This window comes from Prinia subflava, chromosome 13, assembly GCF_021018805.1.
Source record: "Prinia subflava isolate CZ2003 ecotype Zambia chromosome 13, Cam_Psub_1.2, whole genome shotgun sequence".
In the NCBI taxonomy this organism is placed as follows: domain Eukaryota; kingdom Metazoa; phylum Chordata; class Aves; order Passeriformes; family Cisticolidae; genus Prinia; species Prinia subflava.
In genome coordinates, this window is record NC_086259.1 from 5,297,098 (window position 1) to 5,317,202 (window position 20,105).

The 20,105-nt window shown below is 42.1% G+C and overlaps 2 protein-coding genes across 4 annotated transcripts; both read left to right on the top strand.

Moving 5' to 3' along the window:
- Nucleotides 1-2,000: 2,000 nt before the first annotated feature.
- LOC134557808 (octapeptide-repeat protein T2-like) lies at nt 2,001-5,483 on the top strand. Its single transcript, XM_063411074.1, has 3 exons — nt 2,001-2,011; nt 4,909-5,383; nt 5,442-5,483. The coding sequence occupies exons 1-3, from the start codon at nt 2,001-2,003 to the stop codon at nt 5,481-5,483; spliced, it is 528 nt and encodes a 175-aa protein (XP_063267144.1).
- Nucleotides 5,425-19,416, top strand: LOC134557474 (NEDD8-activating enzyme E1 regulatory subunit). 3 transcript variants are annotated; one of them, XM_063410521.1, is made up of 20 exons: nt 5,425-5,581; nt 7,540-7,643; nt 7,735-7,795; nt 8,682-8,712; nt 9,341-9,412; nt 9,716-9,795; nt 10,312-10,421; nt 10,753-10,862; nt 11,445-11,507; nt 11,744-11,807; nt 12,884-12,975; nt 14,249-14,308; nt 14,396-14,529; nt 14,673-14,748; nt 15,256-15,295; nt 16,244-16,330; nt 17,408-17,500; nt 17,915-18,029; nt 18,103-18,152; nt 19,154-19,416. In XM_063410521.1, exons 1-20 carry the CDS (start codon nt 5,526-5,528, stop codon nt 19,261-19,263), a joined length of 1,608 nt encoding a protein of 535 aa, XP_063266591.1. In that variant the 5' UTR covers nt 5,425-5,525; the 3' UTR covers nt 19,264-19,416. The 3 variants fall into 3 exon arrangements, with proteins under 3 accessions (XP_063266591.1, XP_063266593.1, XP_063266592.1); XM_063410523.1 differs by lacking the exons at nt 5,425-5,581; nt 8,682-8,712 and having other exon boundaries at nt 7,582-7,643; XM_063410522.1 differs by lacking the exons at nt 5,425-5,581; nt 7,735-7,795 and having other exon boundaries at nt 7,624-7,643.
- The last annotated feature ends 689 nt before the right edge of the window (nt 19,417-20,105 follow it).

A 20,105-nucleotide genomic window follows, 5' to 3' on the forward strand; every position in this document is an offset into this window, starting at 1 on the left:
AACTTTTATGTTGTGTTTCTGCCTTGTAAGTATTAATTTTCTTTTTCAGGAGGTTTCCATGAGAGTCAGCTATAAAACCTTTAAGAGTTGCTGATGCCAGCTAAATTGCCCAGAGAGGGGTGTAAACTGCTGCAAAGGTCTCCACAGGAGGGTTCCACACTGACTTACTCAGGTCAGCTCCTCAGTTTGTTCCTGTCAAGCTGTTGTGACCTGCTCAGGTCCCTGACACACACCTGGCACAGGCACTGGGTACGGCCGTGTCCCAACAGTCTGGGCACACAGGGACCCAACACTGGAATTAGCACCTGAAAATACTCACTCAGATGCAGAGTCAGGAAAGCTGTTCTAGGGAAAAGTACAAATAATACCATTGCAGCAGTGAAAAGAAATGCAAGAGGGATTTTGTGCATTAAAAGAGCAGACCATAGGCTGAGGAAGCCCATATGCAAGGCAGAGAATGGTGAGCAACTGTTTTCAAGAGAAACATCAACACTGGGCTCAGCTGAGCCCACAGGGCACAGTGGCACTGCAGTGCCCAACCTGCACTGGCCACCATCGACCCCTTCAGCTTTTATCCTCTCACTCACACCCACACAGATGTCTGAGATCTGGACTACAAACACATGGCACAGGAAGAGCTCTGAGACAAGGGGAAGTATCCTGAAGATGTGGCAGGAAGCAGACTCCACAAAATGGAGGTTTAAATGGATGGATTTGGAAAAGTGGAAATGGGGAATGACAAACCTGAGGGGACAGGAAAGATAGCCTGAATTAAATTTTAGCTTGTAAAATGTATCATTAGTGAATTATAGTCAGTGTGTATGTGACAACTTAATGTGCTTCCAACCCAACCAGCCTTCTTTCTTTATGATAAAAATACTAAATTTTCCTTAAATTTGAGGTAACAGTGCTGCTTATACAAATATCACATTATTCTGTAACCCTGATGCCTTTGGATATTGGCTGACTCTAAGAATGGATTTCACTGATTCTGTCCTCAAATTATCATTTATCGCTTCAAAAGCTGCAGTCATCATGTAATTCTGTTCTGTTTTACTACTTCGAATCCAGGACAATTACATCACACTCGTGAACTTATGCACGTGAGAAGAAGAGAGTGGTAGGTGCTTAAGGGGTGGATTTCTCCAGTGCTGAGCTAAAAGTGAAGAACTTATGATTTCCACAAATTTCTCCTGGGCTCTTGCCACCACGTCAGAACTGTCTGCTTCGCAGTGAATGACAGGAAGATGTAATTCCATTCACCACGGTGAGATGTTTCAAGCGGCCTTACAAGAGACACCTGTCGTCCCCAGCCTTCTCACTTATGGTTTTATTCTCCTTTGCCAGCAGTGATCGTGAACAGAGCAGCAGCCCAGGACAAGTACAGGGCTTCTTCTGAACCTGTCACCAGGTTGTGATACAGAACTAACAATGAATGCTTCAGGTGTCCCACCTTTACACATAGAATTGATTTTCTTTATGATTTAATTGGAGCTGCCTTTATTAAAATTGCTATATAAGGACTAACCATTATGGTTAGAAAACTCCAAGTAAGACTGGAATGCTGAACTGAAGTAGGACATATTTAAGCTTTGCAGATTTGAGGAAATTGGAGATTTTAATCTCTAAAGTAAAATGTCTCTATAATACTACAGCTCTGGAGTTGTTGGGAGGTTGTTGCACATAGAGAGGTCACTTGAGGATAATGCTACTGATAAAAATTTCTGCATCACTGTGGAGGGGCAGAGCTGCATTTTAAGGTATGTAAGATGATGTAAGAGTTATTTGGTTCCAAGGGGAATGGCTCAATGGCACTCAAAGTGTATTAAGTAACTTGGCAGTTACATCTGCTGACATCATTAATAATGGTGACACATTTGAACAAGGTGTCATGTGCCATCTTTAAGGCACCCCAGCATGTCTGGTGTGTCACTGCATGCCAACAAAACCAGCTTAGAAATCCCACCAGTCTGGTGCAGGCTGCACACTCCGAGCCGTTCATGTACCGTGGGTAGGAGCAGATGAAATGTTAAATAAAACATTCATCACTCCAGAGCCTGTCTGTGCCTCGGGTTCTTGACAGAGTATCTGTTTATCCAGGCAGCTCCTCTCTCCTCTTACATTGCCACCACAGATGCTGGCAGCTCCCACAGGGGGTTACTCTGAGCTGGCATCTGTTCTTTACATGTGTGTTAAAGACATTTTTAACAAACCCAGGAGCTGCACAAAAATACTCCACACAGTAAATATAAGCAGAACAGTGCACTGCCCACACTGAACACTAAAAAGCACAATGATTCCTGATACGTTTTCTATTTTTCAGTATTTTATTTTAAAACAGACTGCTTACAGTTCTTGATTGACCACAGGAAGTTCCAACTTTTCTATTCTCAAGTTCTTCCCTGAAAACACAAAAATGTGAGGCTTTTGTATATATATATTGATATATTGAGATCATATACATATATACATATACATATATCTGTATATTGAGATAATGAGATTCTCATGCCACCAGTGGAACTTCAGGAGCTGAAAGTGGTCATCCTTCTCCCACAGCTACAGATTTCTGACAGTCATGAGACTTCTAAGGGAAAAACTCAGCTGGGAATCTCCTCCTGGCATCAGGAAGAAAAACAACAAGATGGAGCCGAAGTGAAGAATGGATTAAGAAGAAAAGGACAAAAAGGATATCATATAGTTAACAGGCAACTATGCAAGAGAAAAACTTGAACCAAACACGGGCCAAGATGGCTAAGGGGATAGAAGGAATTTAGTAGGAACACTCTTGGGGAAAAGGGGGGATGGGGTACCTGGTTCTTTAGTTTTCCAGCCTTCATACACCACTTTTTTATTACTTATTTTTGACCTGTAAAGCTATACCCACTTGGCTGCCTTATACTAGGTTTGGCAACTACAATCTGGAACTAAGCCTGAAATATTAATTTCTGCAATTTATGGTTTGTCCAGATTAAGCAGCGTAGCAGAGAGCAAGAACAGGAGACTGCTTTTGATTTTGGGAAACAGAATGTTCCTGAAATACCGCAATGGTCACTGGAATGACAGCAAAATGAAGGACTTATGGTGGCACAGCAAACACAGCCTGAAAATGAACTTTGCTGGAGATGCTGTATATGGGAAGCAAAAGAGGAAGCACTGTTTTGTAGTACATCACCTGCAAGATGTAAACCACTCCATATAATAATGCACTGCTGTGCACATCATCCCAGCAGATACACAGAAAACTAAAGTTACTGAAGAGAGGCAGATTAAAAGGATAATGGACTTTATACGGACTAGCAAATCAGTGTGAATGATGCAGGTATTTCAGGACCTCTCTTTTGTTGTTGAAACTTAGTGCCAGAGATGTTGGTTGAAATTTTTTAAGATGTAGAAGTTTTCTCCGTTTTTGTACACTGTCAAGGTCCAACCAATGCTGACCCTATAGGGAAAGACCTTCATAACAGAAGCACATGGGCACAACAGATTCCACTTGTTCTTGTCTCCATACTAACCAGGAATAACTGCAATAATGTGCAACATCTCTGCAAAATATATCCTACTGGATTTTCCTGACTGCAGGTACCTTCAGGGCTTCTGCCTCAATCTGCCTGAAAATGTCTCAAAAGTCCATACAGAAACTGAGTCAAGAGATGCAGAGAAATGCCCATTTTGAACATAAATTCTGGGAATGGCATTGTTGTCCAGACAAATTGGATCCATTACTATGCAGCAGCCAGTAAATCCACACTTGACAGAGACACTGATTGTTTATGTCAGAGTTGCTAAGCCTCGTGCTCAGTGGTGTTCCACAAATCAAGCAGCCCAACTATCCATACTTTTTCCCATTTATATATTTTAGCAAACAAAGGCACGAGTGTTCACTGTCTACAGGTTACATAGTTCTCTTATTAATTAGTATTTTCTCTTGGTGAATGAGGCTCTTGCTCTTCATGCTGTTACTGCCAGGCTCTCTCTTTCTCCTCCTTTGGCTCGGTGGTTTCCTCTGTGGGCTCTCCATGAGCTGACGGTCCTGGTCTGCCCCTGCCGGAATTCCCCTTCACCAGTCGGAGCTGATTCCACACAGCGGCTGAGTTGCCCTTATTTGTTTCTTCCTTGTCTTGGGGATTCTGCCAAATGTCCTCGTGGCCCATGAATTCTGCATTCCTCGTGTATCAGTGGAAATCCTTCTCCCCGAGCTTTGTTAACCTCCCCCTGGGCTGAGATCATTGGAACAGGTCCAGCCCCAAACCTTAACAAGGCAATTCTGCTGACCAGGAATTTGTGTTTCTAACAGCTGGACATCCCTTAGAGCTGGTTGGCCGCTCTGTTTCACGGATTAAATCTCCCTCCTTGTTGATTAGGCTTGAAAGTTACAAAGATCAAACAACAAAGAACATCTTTTTGTAACAAAATTTTACATACTTCACATTTTATGAGGAGTAATGTAGAGGCATAGGTAGGATGTGATTAAACTCTCCATGAGCTCTTTTGAGTGGAATCCTGCTAGGAATGGGGTTCCCATGAGGGCTGGATTGCCAATGGTTAGGCATGGAGTGGTTGTTGGAGGTATTTTTTCTAAGCCTCCCATTTTTCTCGTTCTCCCTTCAGGCTATGGACAACTGACCCTGGGCAGAGGAGTAACATTGCTTGAAAGAATGGGTGGGTTGAGATGCGGAGAAAAACTGCTGGGGGCACGTTTACTCCGATTGTGACTAATATTAGGCCTAAGTGATTTGATGCGGGGGGACCGGGTTTAATACGGCTCCGAGGCCTCATGTGGCAGCAAATGGTGTGGAGGGGGTCCCCAGGAGCGCACAGGGAAGGGCGGGGGCGGCGCTGCTGAACACGGGGTGGCTGCGAGTGAGGGGGAGAATTCCGGGTGCTACCGACCCTGCCGGCATCCAGTGTGCAGCAGTGCAGGTGCTGCTGCCAGCCAGGGCGGAGGGAGGCAGAGAAGCGCAGGGAGGCAGAGAAGCGCAGGGAGCCAGAGAAGCGCAGGGACGCAGAGAAGCGCAGGGAGCCAGAGAAGCGCAGGGAGCCAGAGAAGCGCAGGGAGGCAGAGAAGCGCAGGGAGGCAGAGAAGCGCAGGGAGCCAGAGAAGCGCAGGGAGCCAGAGAAGCGCAGGGAGGCACAGAAGCGCAGGGAGGCAGAGAAGCGCAGGGAGGCAGAGAAGCGCAGGGAGCCAGAGAAGCGCAGGGAGGCACAGAAGCGCAGGGAGGCAGAGAAGCGCAGGGAGGCAGAGAAGCGCAGGGAGCCAGAGAAGCGCAGGGAGGCAGAGAAGCGCAGGGAGCCAGAGAAGCGCAGGGAGGCACAGAAGCGCAGGGAGCCAGAGAAGCGCAGGGAGCCAGAGAAGCGCAGGGAGGCACAGAAGCGCAGGGAGGCACAGAAGCGCAGGGAGCCAGAGAAGCGCAGGGAGCCAGAGAAGCCGCCGGTCCCAGCGCACAGCCCGGGCACGGCCCCGCGGCCGGGGCCGCTCCTGAGGGCAGGGCCCGCCCCGCGCGTGCGCGGCGGCAGCAGCGGCCATGGCGCGGCCGGGCCGGGCCGGCCTCAAGGAGCAGCGCTACGACCGCCAGCTCAGGTACCGCGGGCGGGCACGGACCGGCACCGCCCGGCACTGACCGAGCGGGGCTGGGGAGCGGGGACGGGTCCCCGGGGCCGCGCCGGGCCCGGCGGAGCCGCGGGGAGCAGGAGCTGTGTCCGACCGGCGGGGCCGTGAGGGCTGTACCGGCACTCGGATAATAGATATGCAATAAATAAACTGTATATATTAAAGGGGGATATATGTATATATATATATATATTACTTAGATATATATTCATACATAATCCTAAATATATATGTAAAGGGGAATTGAGATACATAGATGGATATATATCTACGTAAGCACTTATGAATATTTTTATAAATGATATATGTTATTTGTTGTGTAGGTATATAGTTGTTTGTTGTACAGGTCTATAATGTATAAAGACATAAATATGTGTATTCTGTATATTTCTATTCCGTATGTCAGGCTGTATCTGTATGTATATGAATATATAAAGGGGGTGTGCTGAACAGATGGAGCCAGCTCTGCTCCAGGCCCAGCAATGGCCCCAGAGCCACGGGCAGGGCTGAGCCCAGCAGCTGCCCCTGCACAGGAGGCACAACTTCTGCCCTGGCAGGGCCAGCCCTGAGCAGATTGTGCCCAGGGGCTGTGCAGGCTCCTCCCTGGGGATATTGCAGAGCCCTCTGGACACTGCTGTGCCCTGTGCTCTGGGGTGGCCCTGCTGGAGCAGGGAGGTGGCACCAGAGCAGCCCTGGGGCCCCTCCAGGCTGATCCATTCTTGGATTCTGTGAAAGGGCAGGAAAGATCCGAGTTACCAGAAGGGTAATGGCACCGGAGTTAGGGGTGTCTGTCTGCACTGTGGCTGTTCCATTTCCACGTGGATAGGTGTGAGTGAAGGGCTAAGCAGTGGTGTGCCCTCCTGTGCTGTCTCCTCCTTTGTGCAGCTCAAGAGTGGAGAGTCCTGGGCTACTCAGTACAGGAAAGACAGGGAACCACTGGAGAGGGTCCTGTGGAGAGCACAGAGAAGATTTGGGGCCTGCAGCATCTCTGGTGAGGAGAGACTGGGAGCTGGACCTGGTTAGCCCAGAGAAAACACAGAGGGGATCTCATCAATGCATAGAAATATCTCAGAAGTGGGTGTAAGAGGGTGATGCCAGACTCTTTTGGGTGGTGTGCAGCAGCAGGACAAGGAGCCGTGGCCATAAACTAAAGAAGTTTCATTTCAGCATGAGGAAGAACTTGTTTTCCTGGAGGGAGCAGATGCCAGGGAGGCTGTGGAGTCTCCCTCTCTGGGGCATTCCAAACCTACCTGGACACACTCCTGTGTCACCTGCTCCAGGTGACCCTGCCTGGGCAGGGCTTGGACTGGGTGATGTCCAGAGGTCCCTTCCAACCCTAAAAATTCTGTGTATTACCAGCCCAGTGAAATCGGCAGAACGTGTGACCTGGGACTGTCCCAGCCTCATTTCAGCCTCAGTGTTTTTTTCTAGGGGCCTGAAGTACCAGACTCAGCAAGACTGATTTCTGTCTCCTGTGTGTTTCAATGTCTTGTATGAGAAATTAAAACAACAACAACAGCAAACAACTTATATATATATATATATATTTAAAATTCTGTTATTTGTAATAAAAGGGAAAAAATGAGTGTTTGGCATTATGACAAAATTTGGGCAAGGATTGTTTTAACCTGTGCTGGTTTTCAAAAAGTTCAAGTATGATCCAAGAGAAAGAGATATGTGCATGCATAAGGTGTAAAGTTGGAGAAAATGAAATGTCAGGGAAGCTGGCTTGTTCTTTGGAAGGTCTCAGAGTCTTCCCAGTAAGTTTCCTTTAGGGTGCTTACTTTGGTTGGTGCTATTTAGGTCCTCAGCAGTGAATTGACAGTAGCACGCCAGCCCTCCATTTGTCTTTTTGTTGTCTGTTTATATTGGCTTTGCAATGTGAAATTGAATAACTTCTTTGTGTTTTGGTTTCCCCTGCAATACAGACTGTGGGGTGACCATGGCCAAGAAGCATTGGAATCTGCCCATGTTTGTGTGATAAATGCAACAGCAACAGGAACTGAAATACTCAAAAACTTGGTGCTGCCAGGTCAGTAGATAATTCTTCTGTCTGTTCTTTGTACTGTATCTGATAACTTGATGATGCCAGGTTTTTCATAAGAGGTTTTTGTCCCCCAAAGGTATTGGTTCGTTTACAATTGTCGATGGGAATCGAGTCTCTGGAGAAGATGTTGGAAATAAGTAGGTTTTTTACTGATTTCAGTTACAAATTAACAAGTGACAGAGTTTCATACGTAGTTCCCTCTCTATATTTGCTAAGAAGTCCTGTAAAATTCTTTTAAAAGCCTCTCTGTGTTCCTCCAAGTCTTCTGTGGGTTTGGAGGTTGGTGACAGTGTGCATGGTCATTTTGATATTGGCTGCTTAATTATTTACTTGCTGGGTTTGGACCTTACAGGTCTGTTTGCTTCACATATCAAGTCTGTAAGGAAGCTCTACTCAACATAAAAATATTGAAAATTAATTTATTTGATGTAGTCCAGATCTATGACAGGGCTTGTGTTTTCAGCGCAGTTCAATATATTTTCCCTAATTCTGGTGCTGCAGATGACTTAATTTTCATTAGTTACTGTGCAGTTGTGACTGCTAGACATTTATTAGCTTTCATAGCTTTGAAAGGCTCTGTGCAGCATGGAAAAGGGTAAGAAACTGTTTGCAAATCCTGTAAAAATGATTTGCCTACTAATTGTTGATCAAGATCTGTTGTGGTGCACATAGATACCCACAGAGGTTGTGTGAGAGGGGAGAATATTCCATTATATGAGGAAATCAATGCTAGTGAGTCTTTGATTAGCCTGGTGAGAAAGAACCTCCAGCATGATCCTGTCTTCTAGAGGAGCTTGGCATGTTTTATATTTCACATTTATGGCTTGGGAACTGAAAAGCTTTCTTAAGAAACTGTGTCTGAGGAGAATACCATTATGTTGGAAAAAGCAGGTTTAAGGGGTAATGTGTTTAGTTGTGTATGAGAGTTAGCAGCGTATTCTGCAGAATAAAATGTAACTTGAATGCTGTTTTTCTTCAGAACAAAAGTTCACATTAAGTAATTCTCTTTTGTCTCCTTTTCAGTTTCTTTCTACAAAAAAGCCATATTGCTCAGGTGAGGAGATAATAAATGTCAGTTTAGGTGTATTGAAACCATGGAAGTGTTGAGTATTTAAATGTGGCATTATGAATAATGCTAAAAGCATATGTGTATAGGTCAGAGTCTGTTTATTCTTTAACAGAATTCCTCATGTTTACTTTTTAGTTGCTCATAAGTGAGAAAATAAACTCAACTGTGGCAAGATTGAATAGAAAAAATGAAGAGGTTATGGTCAAAATCTATGGAAGGATAATATAGAAGACCATTGTGGTTGAAGGAGTAAAGCTAAGAGCAGAGAGGTGAATGGGGAAAAAATACCACAAAAACAGAGAGTACGAGAGGCACAGATAACTCCTGCAAATTCTGTCATGAAACTGGGACTTAGGAAACAGCTGCCTCACAATTTGTCTTTTTAAAGTGGTATTACAGAAAATGCTCTCAAAGGAAGTGCCTGCTGTTATGGGATGCTTTTTGCTTCAGATGAGCAAGGCTTGGAGTAAGGAGCCTTAGCTTGTAATGAGCTTTATTGTGGGGTGTTTTCTGTGGCTGTTCTGTTGTTGTTGCTTGGTTTGGCATTGTTGTGGCAGTGTGTAGAACTGTTGCACTGTGTAAACCACATTTCATTTTGATTGCTCTGAAACAGAACCGTGCCCAGAGTGCCATGGAGCTCTTGCAGGAATTGAATAGTGATGTTTCTGGAAACTTTGTTGAAGAGGTTTGTCTTTCTAAATTACTACTATGTGTGTGTTATCCAGTGTGATAAAAATGTGAAATAACAGCTCTGTGTTGCTTTGTGATATTGCAGTTTAAATAGATTAAGGATGAAGCAGCATTTGAGGAAGATAATCTTAAGTTAAATCATTTGTATCAAACAAAAAATCACTTTATGTATTTCAAACACTATTTTGTAACTTCATTTTAATTTTATAACTTTCACTTAACACTTTATATTCAGCGGACTTGCTCTGTGCTCAGAAATTGTCAGTGTTCCCTGACATACATTTTTCCCCCTATTTAGAGTCCAGAAAAGCTTTTAGACAACGACCCTTCCTTTTTCAATCGGTTTAACTTAGTGGTTGCAACACAACTACCAGAGAGGTAAGAATTACCTAAGGTTGAATTTCCTGTTTTCATTCAATTGTAAAAGCAGGCTTATTATATATATATGTTTGTGTGTGTGTGTGCATTTATGCACCAGCATTTCCTTGCAGAAGAACTTAAGCAGAACAGAACTCTGTCATTGTGAAGGAAAATTACAGCCAGTGATGGCATTTTCTAGAGACCTTTTTGTACCTCTGATGGGAACTACCTCTGCTGGAAGTTAACACATGGATCTAATTCTTTATTTCGCTCTCTCACTACTCATTGAAACTTTTTATTTGATACGTGGAGCATTTAGGAGGGTGGAATAAGACATAAGTAAGATAATGGATGAATAGTTTTCCAACTCACTGTAAATTCCTGTATGAAATTATTCCCCTTATGTGCTTATATCATGATGATATTAGAGAAGTTTTCTGAGAGAACTCTTTCACAAGTAGCTGGTGTAGGAGTTAACTTCATGGTTAACTGTTGTCTTCTGTAGATCTGAAAAAAGCATGCTTTTCCTTACAGTACACTTCTGCGCCTGGCTGACGTTCTCTGGAATTCCAACATTCCCCTGCTGGTCTGCAGGACTTACGGACTGGTTGGTTACATGAGAGTAGTGATTAAAGAACATGCAGGTTAGAGGGTTTGCTGAGAGAAAGACTTCTCTGGAAGGTTGAAAGCTTCAATAACTTACGTCACTTTGGGGGGTTTTGTTTGCCTTTTTCATCTTGTGATGTACTTAGTATTTGTTAAGTCTTAGGTAGTTTGCATTCTTTGAGGAAAGCATGGGGATTATGGACTGTGAGAAATAGTAAAATTGGGGATTATCCTGACTTTATGGGTGACTTACATGGAACACTTACTTTGAGAATCAAGCAGTGAAAGGAGCAGGTGATCCTGTATTTGTGTAGCTCTGTTTTGAATCCAGACATAAAGCTGGGAAATGCATTGTGTCCTTTTTCACAGTTGTTGAATCTCACCCTGACAATATGTTAGAAGATCTGAGACTGGACAAACCGTTTCCAGAACTGACAGAACACGTTGGGGATTATGACTTGGAGCATATGGACAAAAAGGTTGGTGTGTGGTTTGCACTGTGTTCCCCAGCACAGATGCAGACACAGCACAGGGGTTCTGTGGAAATGGCTCCTGGCAGATGACTCTGGTGCCAAGTCTCATCTGAACAGAACCAACTCTAGAATCAGTCACGAGGAGTTATTTTTGCCTCTGCCCCAAATGTTCCAGTCTGTTTAAATCTTAAGCAGGTGGGGGTCTTGGGAAGCAAGGAGTATTCTTGGACAACTTGATCTTTTGTTAGATTGAATAGCCCCTCACACCCTCCATTGTTTTTGAGTTTTTATGGTTACCTACTGCTGCAGAGCTTTACATTTGGGTGTTTGTGCATAGCATAAGTTCCATTCCAGAAAAACATTGGATAACTTGGATCACCCCTTTTTAAATAAAGTAATAATAATTTGATGATTTCTTTCATAGTAGTTACAGAACATTATGGCTGAATCAAAATCTGGAACATATCCTGTGTCTTTAGAGTAGTGGAAGGGATATTTGGAGTTTACATTGAAAATAGGTTTTTAATTTGTTTCCTATTTTTTATCTTTTCTCAACCTGACAAAGATTTCTCCACTGTTCAATTACAGGACCACAGCCACACTCCATGGATTGTGATTGTAGCCAAGTCTCTCATAAAATGGTTCAATGAGGTATGTTGCAAAACTGTATTATTACTATTATTGGTCTGTCTTTTCTAAAGCAGTTAATTATTTTGGCAGTGCGTAACATAAAAAAACCAAAGTGGAATCATAAAAAAAAATTACTAATTGAAATACAAGTGAATGTGTGAGCAATGACAGACTCCTGGAGTTCAGCAGTCTGAACACAGTGAACTTAGTAGTAGGTATTTTCAAGACAAAAATCTCTTTGTGTTTTTTAAATTTAGAAAAGTGAACAGTTGCCTAAGAGTTACAAAGAGAAAGAAGCCTTCAAAGAACTGATTCGGCAAGGTAATCCATGTCCCAGGGGTCCCTTATTCCTACTGGCAGAAATAGATACAAGGTGGTATCTGAAAAGTAATCCCAAGTTCTCTCAGGTTTAATTTATGAAAGATGTGCTGGTATATCCTGTATGATTCTTCTGCTAAATGATTGTTTTGTACAGGTGGATTGTAAGATGCCAAACTTGCTTATAAATGTTTGTTGTCAGTGTTTTATCCTGTCTTAGATCCAGAGTGTGGTTTTGATTTGGGTGGGAGCAAAGGCTTTAAGAGAAAAATCCTGTTAAAAATGTGATAATGAGGAAAGCAAATGGCTTTTGACACTGTAATTGTTATTCTGCAAATATTTGGTGTGTCCACTGACCCATCAGACACTTGATAATCATCACCTCTGCATGGCCAGGTTCTGTAGCACTCACTGCACTGTAAGCAGTGTGTGAGTGACTTCATTTGTGCAGGGGTTTCAGGGCTTCCAGTACCTTTTCAGGGTGCTAAAATTCACGTGGCATTTTTAAGATCTGTATGCGTTGTCTTAAATGATTATAGAAAAACCCCATTGACTGAATTTTTGGTATTTCCTCACTTGAAGGTGGCCTGTGTGCAAATCTGGAGTGGTCCTTATCCCCAGGCTGTGATAGGGAGCAGATCTGATCTGTAGTAATTACCTTTGGGTATGTCAGATTTCTAATGGAGGTCCTTTCTTGAGCTGGCCTGCTCTGTGGATGCACAAGTGTTTGCCAAATTTGATCAAAAAAACCCCAGCAAAACGTGACTGGCATGGGAAGGAGAGTTGAATTGTTAATTTAGTGCTTAAGAAACTCCATTATCTCCTTACACAAATAAACCAGTGCTTTTGTGCTAAGTAACTTCTATTTAACATCACAGGAAAATGAATCATATGCAGAGTTTAGATGAAGTTAGCTTTATAATTACATCTGCTCTTTCTTCTTACGAGTTATTTTTCATTTTTTTGCTGGTAGCTGTTATGCCACGAATCCATCCAAAGCCAGTCTGCTCTGTTGGTAAGACATAAATGATGAGATGTAGTTCAAACAGTTGTGTGTTTAATTTTTTTTTTTTAATAAGGTATCTTAAAGAATGAAAATGGGACCCCAGAAGATGAGGAGAACTTTGAAGAAGCTATAAAAAATGTGAACACAGCATTAAATCGTACAGAGGTAAAATAAACATTTCTGTGATAAAACTGAAACAATTTCAACTGCCTCATTTTCACAGAATATATTATTCAGTTTTAGGACAGAAATTCTATTTGTAATATTTGTATTTAGCTAAAACAGGTTTAGTACAGTATTAGAACTGAAATTTTGTAGTTGAATAGACCTAGACTGGCTGGCAATGCAGCTTATGGAAATTCTCTTACTCCCTTGCTCTTGCAAGAAATCTGCACTTCCCTCCTGCAGACTTAAATTCAAGTCTAGAATGAGTCAGCAACCAGAGTGCATCAGTGAGTTCTTGTGTGACTTCTACAGTTCAGTCTGTAAAAAACTCTGTGAAGTGCTGGGTACAATTGCAAGGATTTAGCAGTGAGAGTTGTGGCTGATGGTTATTTAAATACTCTGCTGGGAGAGAGGCTGAGAGCACTTACTGAAATTGTGCTCTGTTGAAGCCAGGGGCTGTAGTAGTTACTCTCTGTAGAAATGAAGGGCTGCATGGCACTCCTGATACAATAAATTCACTTCTTTCCTCTGGAGGAAACTTACTCCAAAATTCCCTTCGTAAACTGGTCAAGCTTAAAAGTGTTAGAAGTGATGTTTTCATTCTTAAATAATCCTGACCTAGTAACTCATAGTTTAAAACGAGTTTAGTTGAGCTCTGGTTTCTTTAGTTTCTCATCTGGGCTAAAATGCAAAGCCTACATGGGGCAAAAGCACATTCTGTGATTCTTCCTAGATTATGTTCTCTTGTTTTGAACTGGGCATCCTTGCTTGGATGGTCAAGTTAACTCTCCCAAGAACGCAGCAGGTAAAGCTTAGTGCTCTCATCCAAGCCACTACAAGACATGGCCCAGGATATCAATATTTATTTGAGCTTGTGTGCCAGACTGACTGGCAGCAGTTAAGGATCCTGAGTAAAACACTGACTTTTGTAGCCCCACTCCCCTTCCCCAGCCTTTCAGCTGCTCTGCCCCAGCAGGCAGGATGGGCAGGTGGGACGGTTCCTGCTGCAGTTTTTTAAATCTTCTCTGTCAAAGATGGAAGTCAGGCGAGATTTCGTTTGTGACATTGATCTTGCTCAGAAGCATTGCCTTGCTCTTGGGCTGGGCTGCTGTTTGAAATGTGTCTGAGCAGCACTGACTGGGGAGGGTCCAGAGGAGATTTGCCATGAAACTCTGAGGTCATTTGGAGTTGGCTCACCTATGTAGTGTGTATTGAAATAATTCAAGAACTCAAAAGTCATGGAATTACCAACACAATTTATTTCTTTTCATAGATTCCAAGAGGCATTGAAGAGCTTTTTAATGATGATTGCTGCCTAAAACTCACAGAGCAGGTATGAGTAGTTAAGGGTAAGACTTAAATGTAGAAAAAGCATTGTAAATAACATCTGTGTACATAACTGTCTCTTGTGCATTTGTAGTCATCTTCCTTCTGGATTTTGGTTCGAGCTTTAAAAGAATTTGTGGCAAATGAAGGGCAAGGAAGCTTGCCTGTGCGGGGCACCATTCCTGATATGATGGCAGACTCCAGTAAATTCATCAAATTGCAAAACGTGTAAGTAGACAACTCCTTGAGGGAGCTCACTTCCATTCATGTGGCATATTTTGTCTTTATAATGTAAAACAGAAAAAAAGATGGCCTATAATGTGGAGCTGTTTGCTCTCTGCTGTAATTCTTCACTTCTTCATTATTACCAGGTATCGTGAAAAAGCAAAGAAGGATATTGCTGCAGTGGGGAACCATGCTGCTAAATTGTTACAGTCCCTGGGCAAGGTGAATGCAAACCTATGGCCATTCTTCTAATAGAGATAAAGACTTCTCTGGAAGGTTTAAAGCTTCAATAACTTACGTCACTTTGGGGGGTTTTGTTTGTCTTTTTCATCTTGTGATGTACTTAGTATTTGTTAAGTCTTAGGTAGTTTGCATTCTTTGAGGAAAGCATGGGGATTATGGACTGCGAGAAATAGTAAACTTGGGGATTATCCTGACTTTATGGGTGACTTACATGGAACATTAACTTGGAGAATCAAGCAGTGAAAGGAGCAGGTGATCCTGTATTGGAATGAAGTATCTGTGAAGTATCTGCTTTATTTGTCAATTTGGTTTGATCACATAAAAATGAAATACATACAGGGATATACTGTTTACAATTTAAGACACTTCTTTTTGGTGCATTAGTAACTAATGTAGTTATTTCACAATAAATATATTCATATATGAGTGAAAGCAGGAATTCTCTGGCCATTGTGTGTACTGGAATGAGTATATTCTCTCTTTTAGGCACCTGAGTCTATTTCAGAGAGAGAACTGAAATTGTTCTGTGAGTATGCTTGGATTCTGTTCTGGGTTTATGCAAATGATCAAATAATCAAAACCTTTTGAATGATCCTGTAGTTACTAAGCAGTAAGTCAATATTTGGATTTTTCAAGTAAGTACTAGGTGGTTTGCATCCCTCTTTTTCAGGAGAAGTAGCTGATGTTTAGCATCTCTCAGGAGTGAGTCTGTAAAGGTTGGCTTTAAAATGGTGTATTTTTCACTCTGAACAAGAGGGAGCAGCTGCCCTCTGCTTTCTGTGATGAGTACCTGAGCATCTTGCCCATGCTGGGGTACTGGTTTCAGTGTGGGCTCTGCAGATGTGAGGTGGTCTGAAAAGCTGTAACCCACTTGATGGCACTTCAGGCTGTGTCTGTCCTGGGTGTGGACACACGTCCAGCAGCAGCCTGGCTGAGGCTCCTCACAGCTGGAAAGCTCCCCTGTAAGCACAGAGCCAAGAGTGTGCTGCCCTGCACTGGTAAAGCATTTGGGAACCTCCCAGTTCTTTTTCAGTGCTGGGTTGTAGCTGCACCCTGGGTTGGTTCATAGCAATGATACTGGAAAAGGACCTTTTCCAGCTCGTGCCTCGTTAAAATATTAATTGAGAGCATGTGAGGCAGTGTTAGATGCAGTGGAAGATGGAAAGAACCGTGTTGATTTGCAGCCTGGGAGAGGGAAACGTGGTGGCTGTGACTGATGGATTGCTGTGGTAGCTGTTACATTAACCTGGCAGATACTGGAGATTCCACATGAGCGCAAAGCGTTTCCCTAAAGCTCTCCTGACACAGACCTAAAGGTAGTTAGCCAGGTTTGTATTGGCGCAAGCTGAGCACAAGCAGGAAGGTGTTGGATGAAATGCTGTGAAGCCGTAGCCCTTGCCCTGTGACACGGCACAGAGACAGAGCTGTGGGGAGTGGTGGCACTGACGGGTCCCTCTCCTTGTCCCCGTGCCAGGCAGCAACGCCGCCTTCCTGCGCGTGGTGCGCTGCCGGTCCCTGGCTGAGGAGCACAGCCCCAACTCCTGCAGCAGGGATGCCATCAGTAAGTACTGCTGCCTGCCACAAACCTCGCTGCACTGACAGCCTGGAGGGCTTTGCTGAGGGGAAGGAAATGTAAGCTACGTGTTCTGTTGCATTACGCAGTTTTATCATTTGGAATGTCACAATGAGTTCCGTGAATTTAAATTAATTCTTGCTGTAAGGACTATGTCTTTCCACTACAAGTCTGGAGTTTTTAGGACTAGAATGTTGAATTCAATTTGATTCTGAAATTCCAAAAATGACCGTGATTGATGCGCATTTCAGCTTTTGCTTTTGTTTTCTTGTGGATTTTACGTGTAGTAATCTATAAATACAACAGTGTTTTCTTCAAGCTTCTCTTTTCTGTACATCAGTTATTTCTGACAGAGCTGAAAAGGAGCTTTAACCTGACCAAATGAAAAGAATTATCTTGACCCCTTTCAGCTTGTCTCTTTGAGATGTGAACTAACCAGCTAGTTACTTAATATTTCTGTTGGGTTTTATATTGCCGTTTTTTGAGCCTGCATAGAGAAAGAAAAAAAAGCTGGAAATACTTTTTTACTAAAGTTTGTTGAAATTAAGCTTAAACCAGTCCTCTGAATGTTTTGGACAAAATATGTATATATTTTGTGTATACATACATTTTGTAATGTTACAATTTCAGTGAAAGCTCCTTGAATTAGTTGGTAATGTGCAGTGGGATGTAAGTAGCAGTTAGTATTTGCAAAGACTACTGAGCTGTATGGTAAGGGATTTAAGACCTGTTCTATAATTACAGTCATTACAGATAATACTTAAAGCATGTGTTTCAAATCCTAAAATGATAACTAAGGAATACCCATTTAGATTAAAGCAGCTGCCAGAATTGGAATGTGGGTTTCTTCACTGAATAGTTTATATTAAATACATATAATATGGTTTTGTCATAAACTTTGGAGGCAAAATTGTGCATCTGACAGTTGTTTGATAAGACTCTGTCACAAGTTGTGTTCATTAAGGTTTCTTTCTACTGCAGATTTTGCTGTTTGTTTTCAGGGAAATCAAAACGTTGCTTTTTCTATTGCCTCTGCACCAGCTAACCAGTTCTTGCTGTTTTCAGTTTCCCATATGGATAACCCAGACAGTGAAATTGTGCTGTACTTGATGCTCAGGGCTGTCGATAGGTTTTACAAGCAGCACGGCAGATACCCAGGTATGTTAATACCAGTTACTTCACATCAGCAAAAGAAATATAAAGATCCAATAGTTACTGTAGTTCAAGTTATAAACTGCAAATACATTACTTGTGGTTTTGCTTCCATAACAATACACCTTTAGGAATGTGAAAATAAAATGAGAGTTTTTTCTCTTTGGGAACTTAAGGAATTTATTTGAATTAATATCATTAATGAGTTGTGTGGATTAGGAATCAGTTCAGCTATGCAGTAATTTGTCTATCATGAGAAGCATCAACAGAATATTCAATTATTATTAGCCTAGTACTAATAACACATGAATTGGCTTAGAAACCTTTCAGGAAAACAAAATCTTTAGGCTGCCATTTAAACCTGTTAGCTTTGACTGTGGTGTTACCGTTGTGTGATGAAACTGTTGATTTCTTTTCCAGGTGTCTACAACTCCCAGGTGGAAGATGATATTGGAAAGCTAAAATCATGCCTGACTGGTTTCCTCCAGGAACAGGGGCTGTCTGTAGTGGTGAAAGATGACTATGTGCACGAGTTGTAAGTGTTGTTTGGAGGTGTGGCTGTGCTGGTAAAACTGCCGGGCAGTTTGTGACTGTTCCTTTCCGTGCAGTTGTCGCTACGGAGCTGCCGAGCCTCACACTGTTGCTGCCTTCATGGGAGGTAAGGGTGACACTGCCAGGGCCACAGCAACAGCAGCCTGCTGAGCCACACCTCTGCTGCCTCCTTGCTCTGGACTCTCAGAGCAAAGGCTGCAATCACAGGTGGCATTAGGGCACAATCCTCCCCTTTATTCTCCAGGTGGGAGCTCCTACAGTACACGTAGAGTAAGTGGGTGCACCAAGGGTTAAATAAATGCAGTAAAATAAATGAACATCAAAAACAATCTCAGTACATCAACTCTTCAAGCTTAAAAATGTGGCTAGAAATGAAATGCTGGAATGCTGGAAAGAGGCTTGATTTTTTTGAAGGAAAGTGATAGTTATAGTAATGTTAAAATTAGTGCAGTGCGCTTCTTTTACACAGCACACTTACATTAAAGATTTATGAAATATAAGTAGCCTTGGTTTCTTACCTTCATTCAACCTGCAGATATGTTTTAATGGATGCTCAGAACTGGTAGTTAACTTACCTTCTTTATGTGGCTTCGTGCAGTGCTGAACATAATTATGTATTATATATTCTGCATACGTAAGAATTTTTTTTTTTTTTTTGTTTAAGCAAAATCTGGTATGTGTCATTCTTCAGAAAAATGCATAAAGGTAATTTCTGAAGAAATTACAGAATGTTTCCTACTACAGGAAAACTTAGATCACACTGAAGTGACCCTTCAGTTTATTTTGCAGTTAAGTTTTACATGATTTTTTTTTTAATTCAGCTTCTCAACTGAGAGAGGTCACAACTTGCATGGGTGTGTCCACTCATCCATTTTTACTCTGTGTGTTTGTACATGGAGAGAAAGTTGCAAAGCTAGCTTTTGAAGTAGCAGCTTTCTGATCTTCTTTTATAGTGGGAAGTGCTGAAAGGCATTTTTGCCTCCTAGCAGATTAATTAGGTACTTCTGAAATAATTCCAGTGTAGGGATTTCTTGATAAAGAACACTGTTTTACTGTTATTTAAATATGACCTGCTAACTGCCTTTTGTTTTCTCTTCTCTTTTGCAGGAGCTGCTGCACAGGAAGTTATCAAAGTCATTACAGGGCAGTTTGTAATTTTTAATAACACCTTTATTTACAGTGGCATGTCACAGACTTCAGCTACTTTCCAGCTGTAGGATAAGCTCTTGCATTCAATGCCTCCAGGCACTGCTGCTGCTGTATTTGCAGTTTTTACAGTATTTACAGTTTTGTAAATACTGTGGTGTTCTGCCACTGACTGGATCCTTCTGTTCTGTATTACCTGCTAATTAAAGTTTCTTTATTTGTAATTATCTTCCTCTTGCTGTTGTTGTTTTCTTTAGGACAAATAAAATCATACTATATCCTGACAATCTTTTAAAATCTAGAATTTCCTGACTCCAAACTGAGTCTGCTGAAGGGAGCTGTACAGTTTTCCTTAGTGCCTGTGATCAGAGAACCCCTTCATTGCTGCTATGATTCATACAGCGCTTCACCAGCAAGAGAAAGCCCCTGGCCAAGATAAAATAATACAATTATCTTAATGTAAATTAACCTTAGGAAATGGATGTCTCTTGTTTTTAAAAAGCCCAAACAAATCTAGCATCCTGTACTGTTGGAGATTCCTTTGGAAATATCTTTGTTAGTACATGCTATACAGGGATACAGGTGGGAAAAGACACTAAACCAATTTTCCTGTTGATAAGAGATGTTGTGGACTGTAGGGCATAACAACAGCTGAAACAGGTGTTCTGAACATGTTTTCAAAACATAATTTCTTCTTTTTGGCCCCAGACAGAATTCAGTGACAACAGACTGTAAAAAAACCAATGTTTTGGAACTGAATGTATTAAAAGCTGCCTTGATTATGCATTAAAGCAGCCAGAACATACATCAATATGATTTTCTCATTTAATTTATAACTACCAGAAAAATAATCTAGGCTAAAAAAAATGCTTTAATAGATTATTCTAAAGGCAAAACGTGATTTATGCCCCAG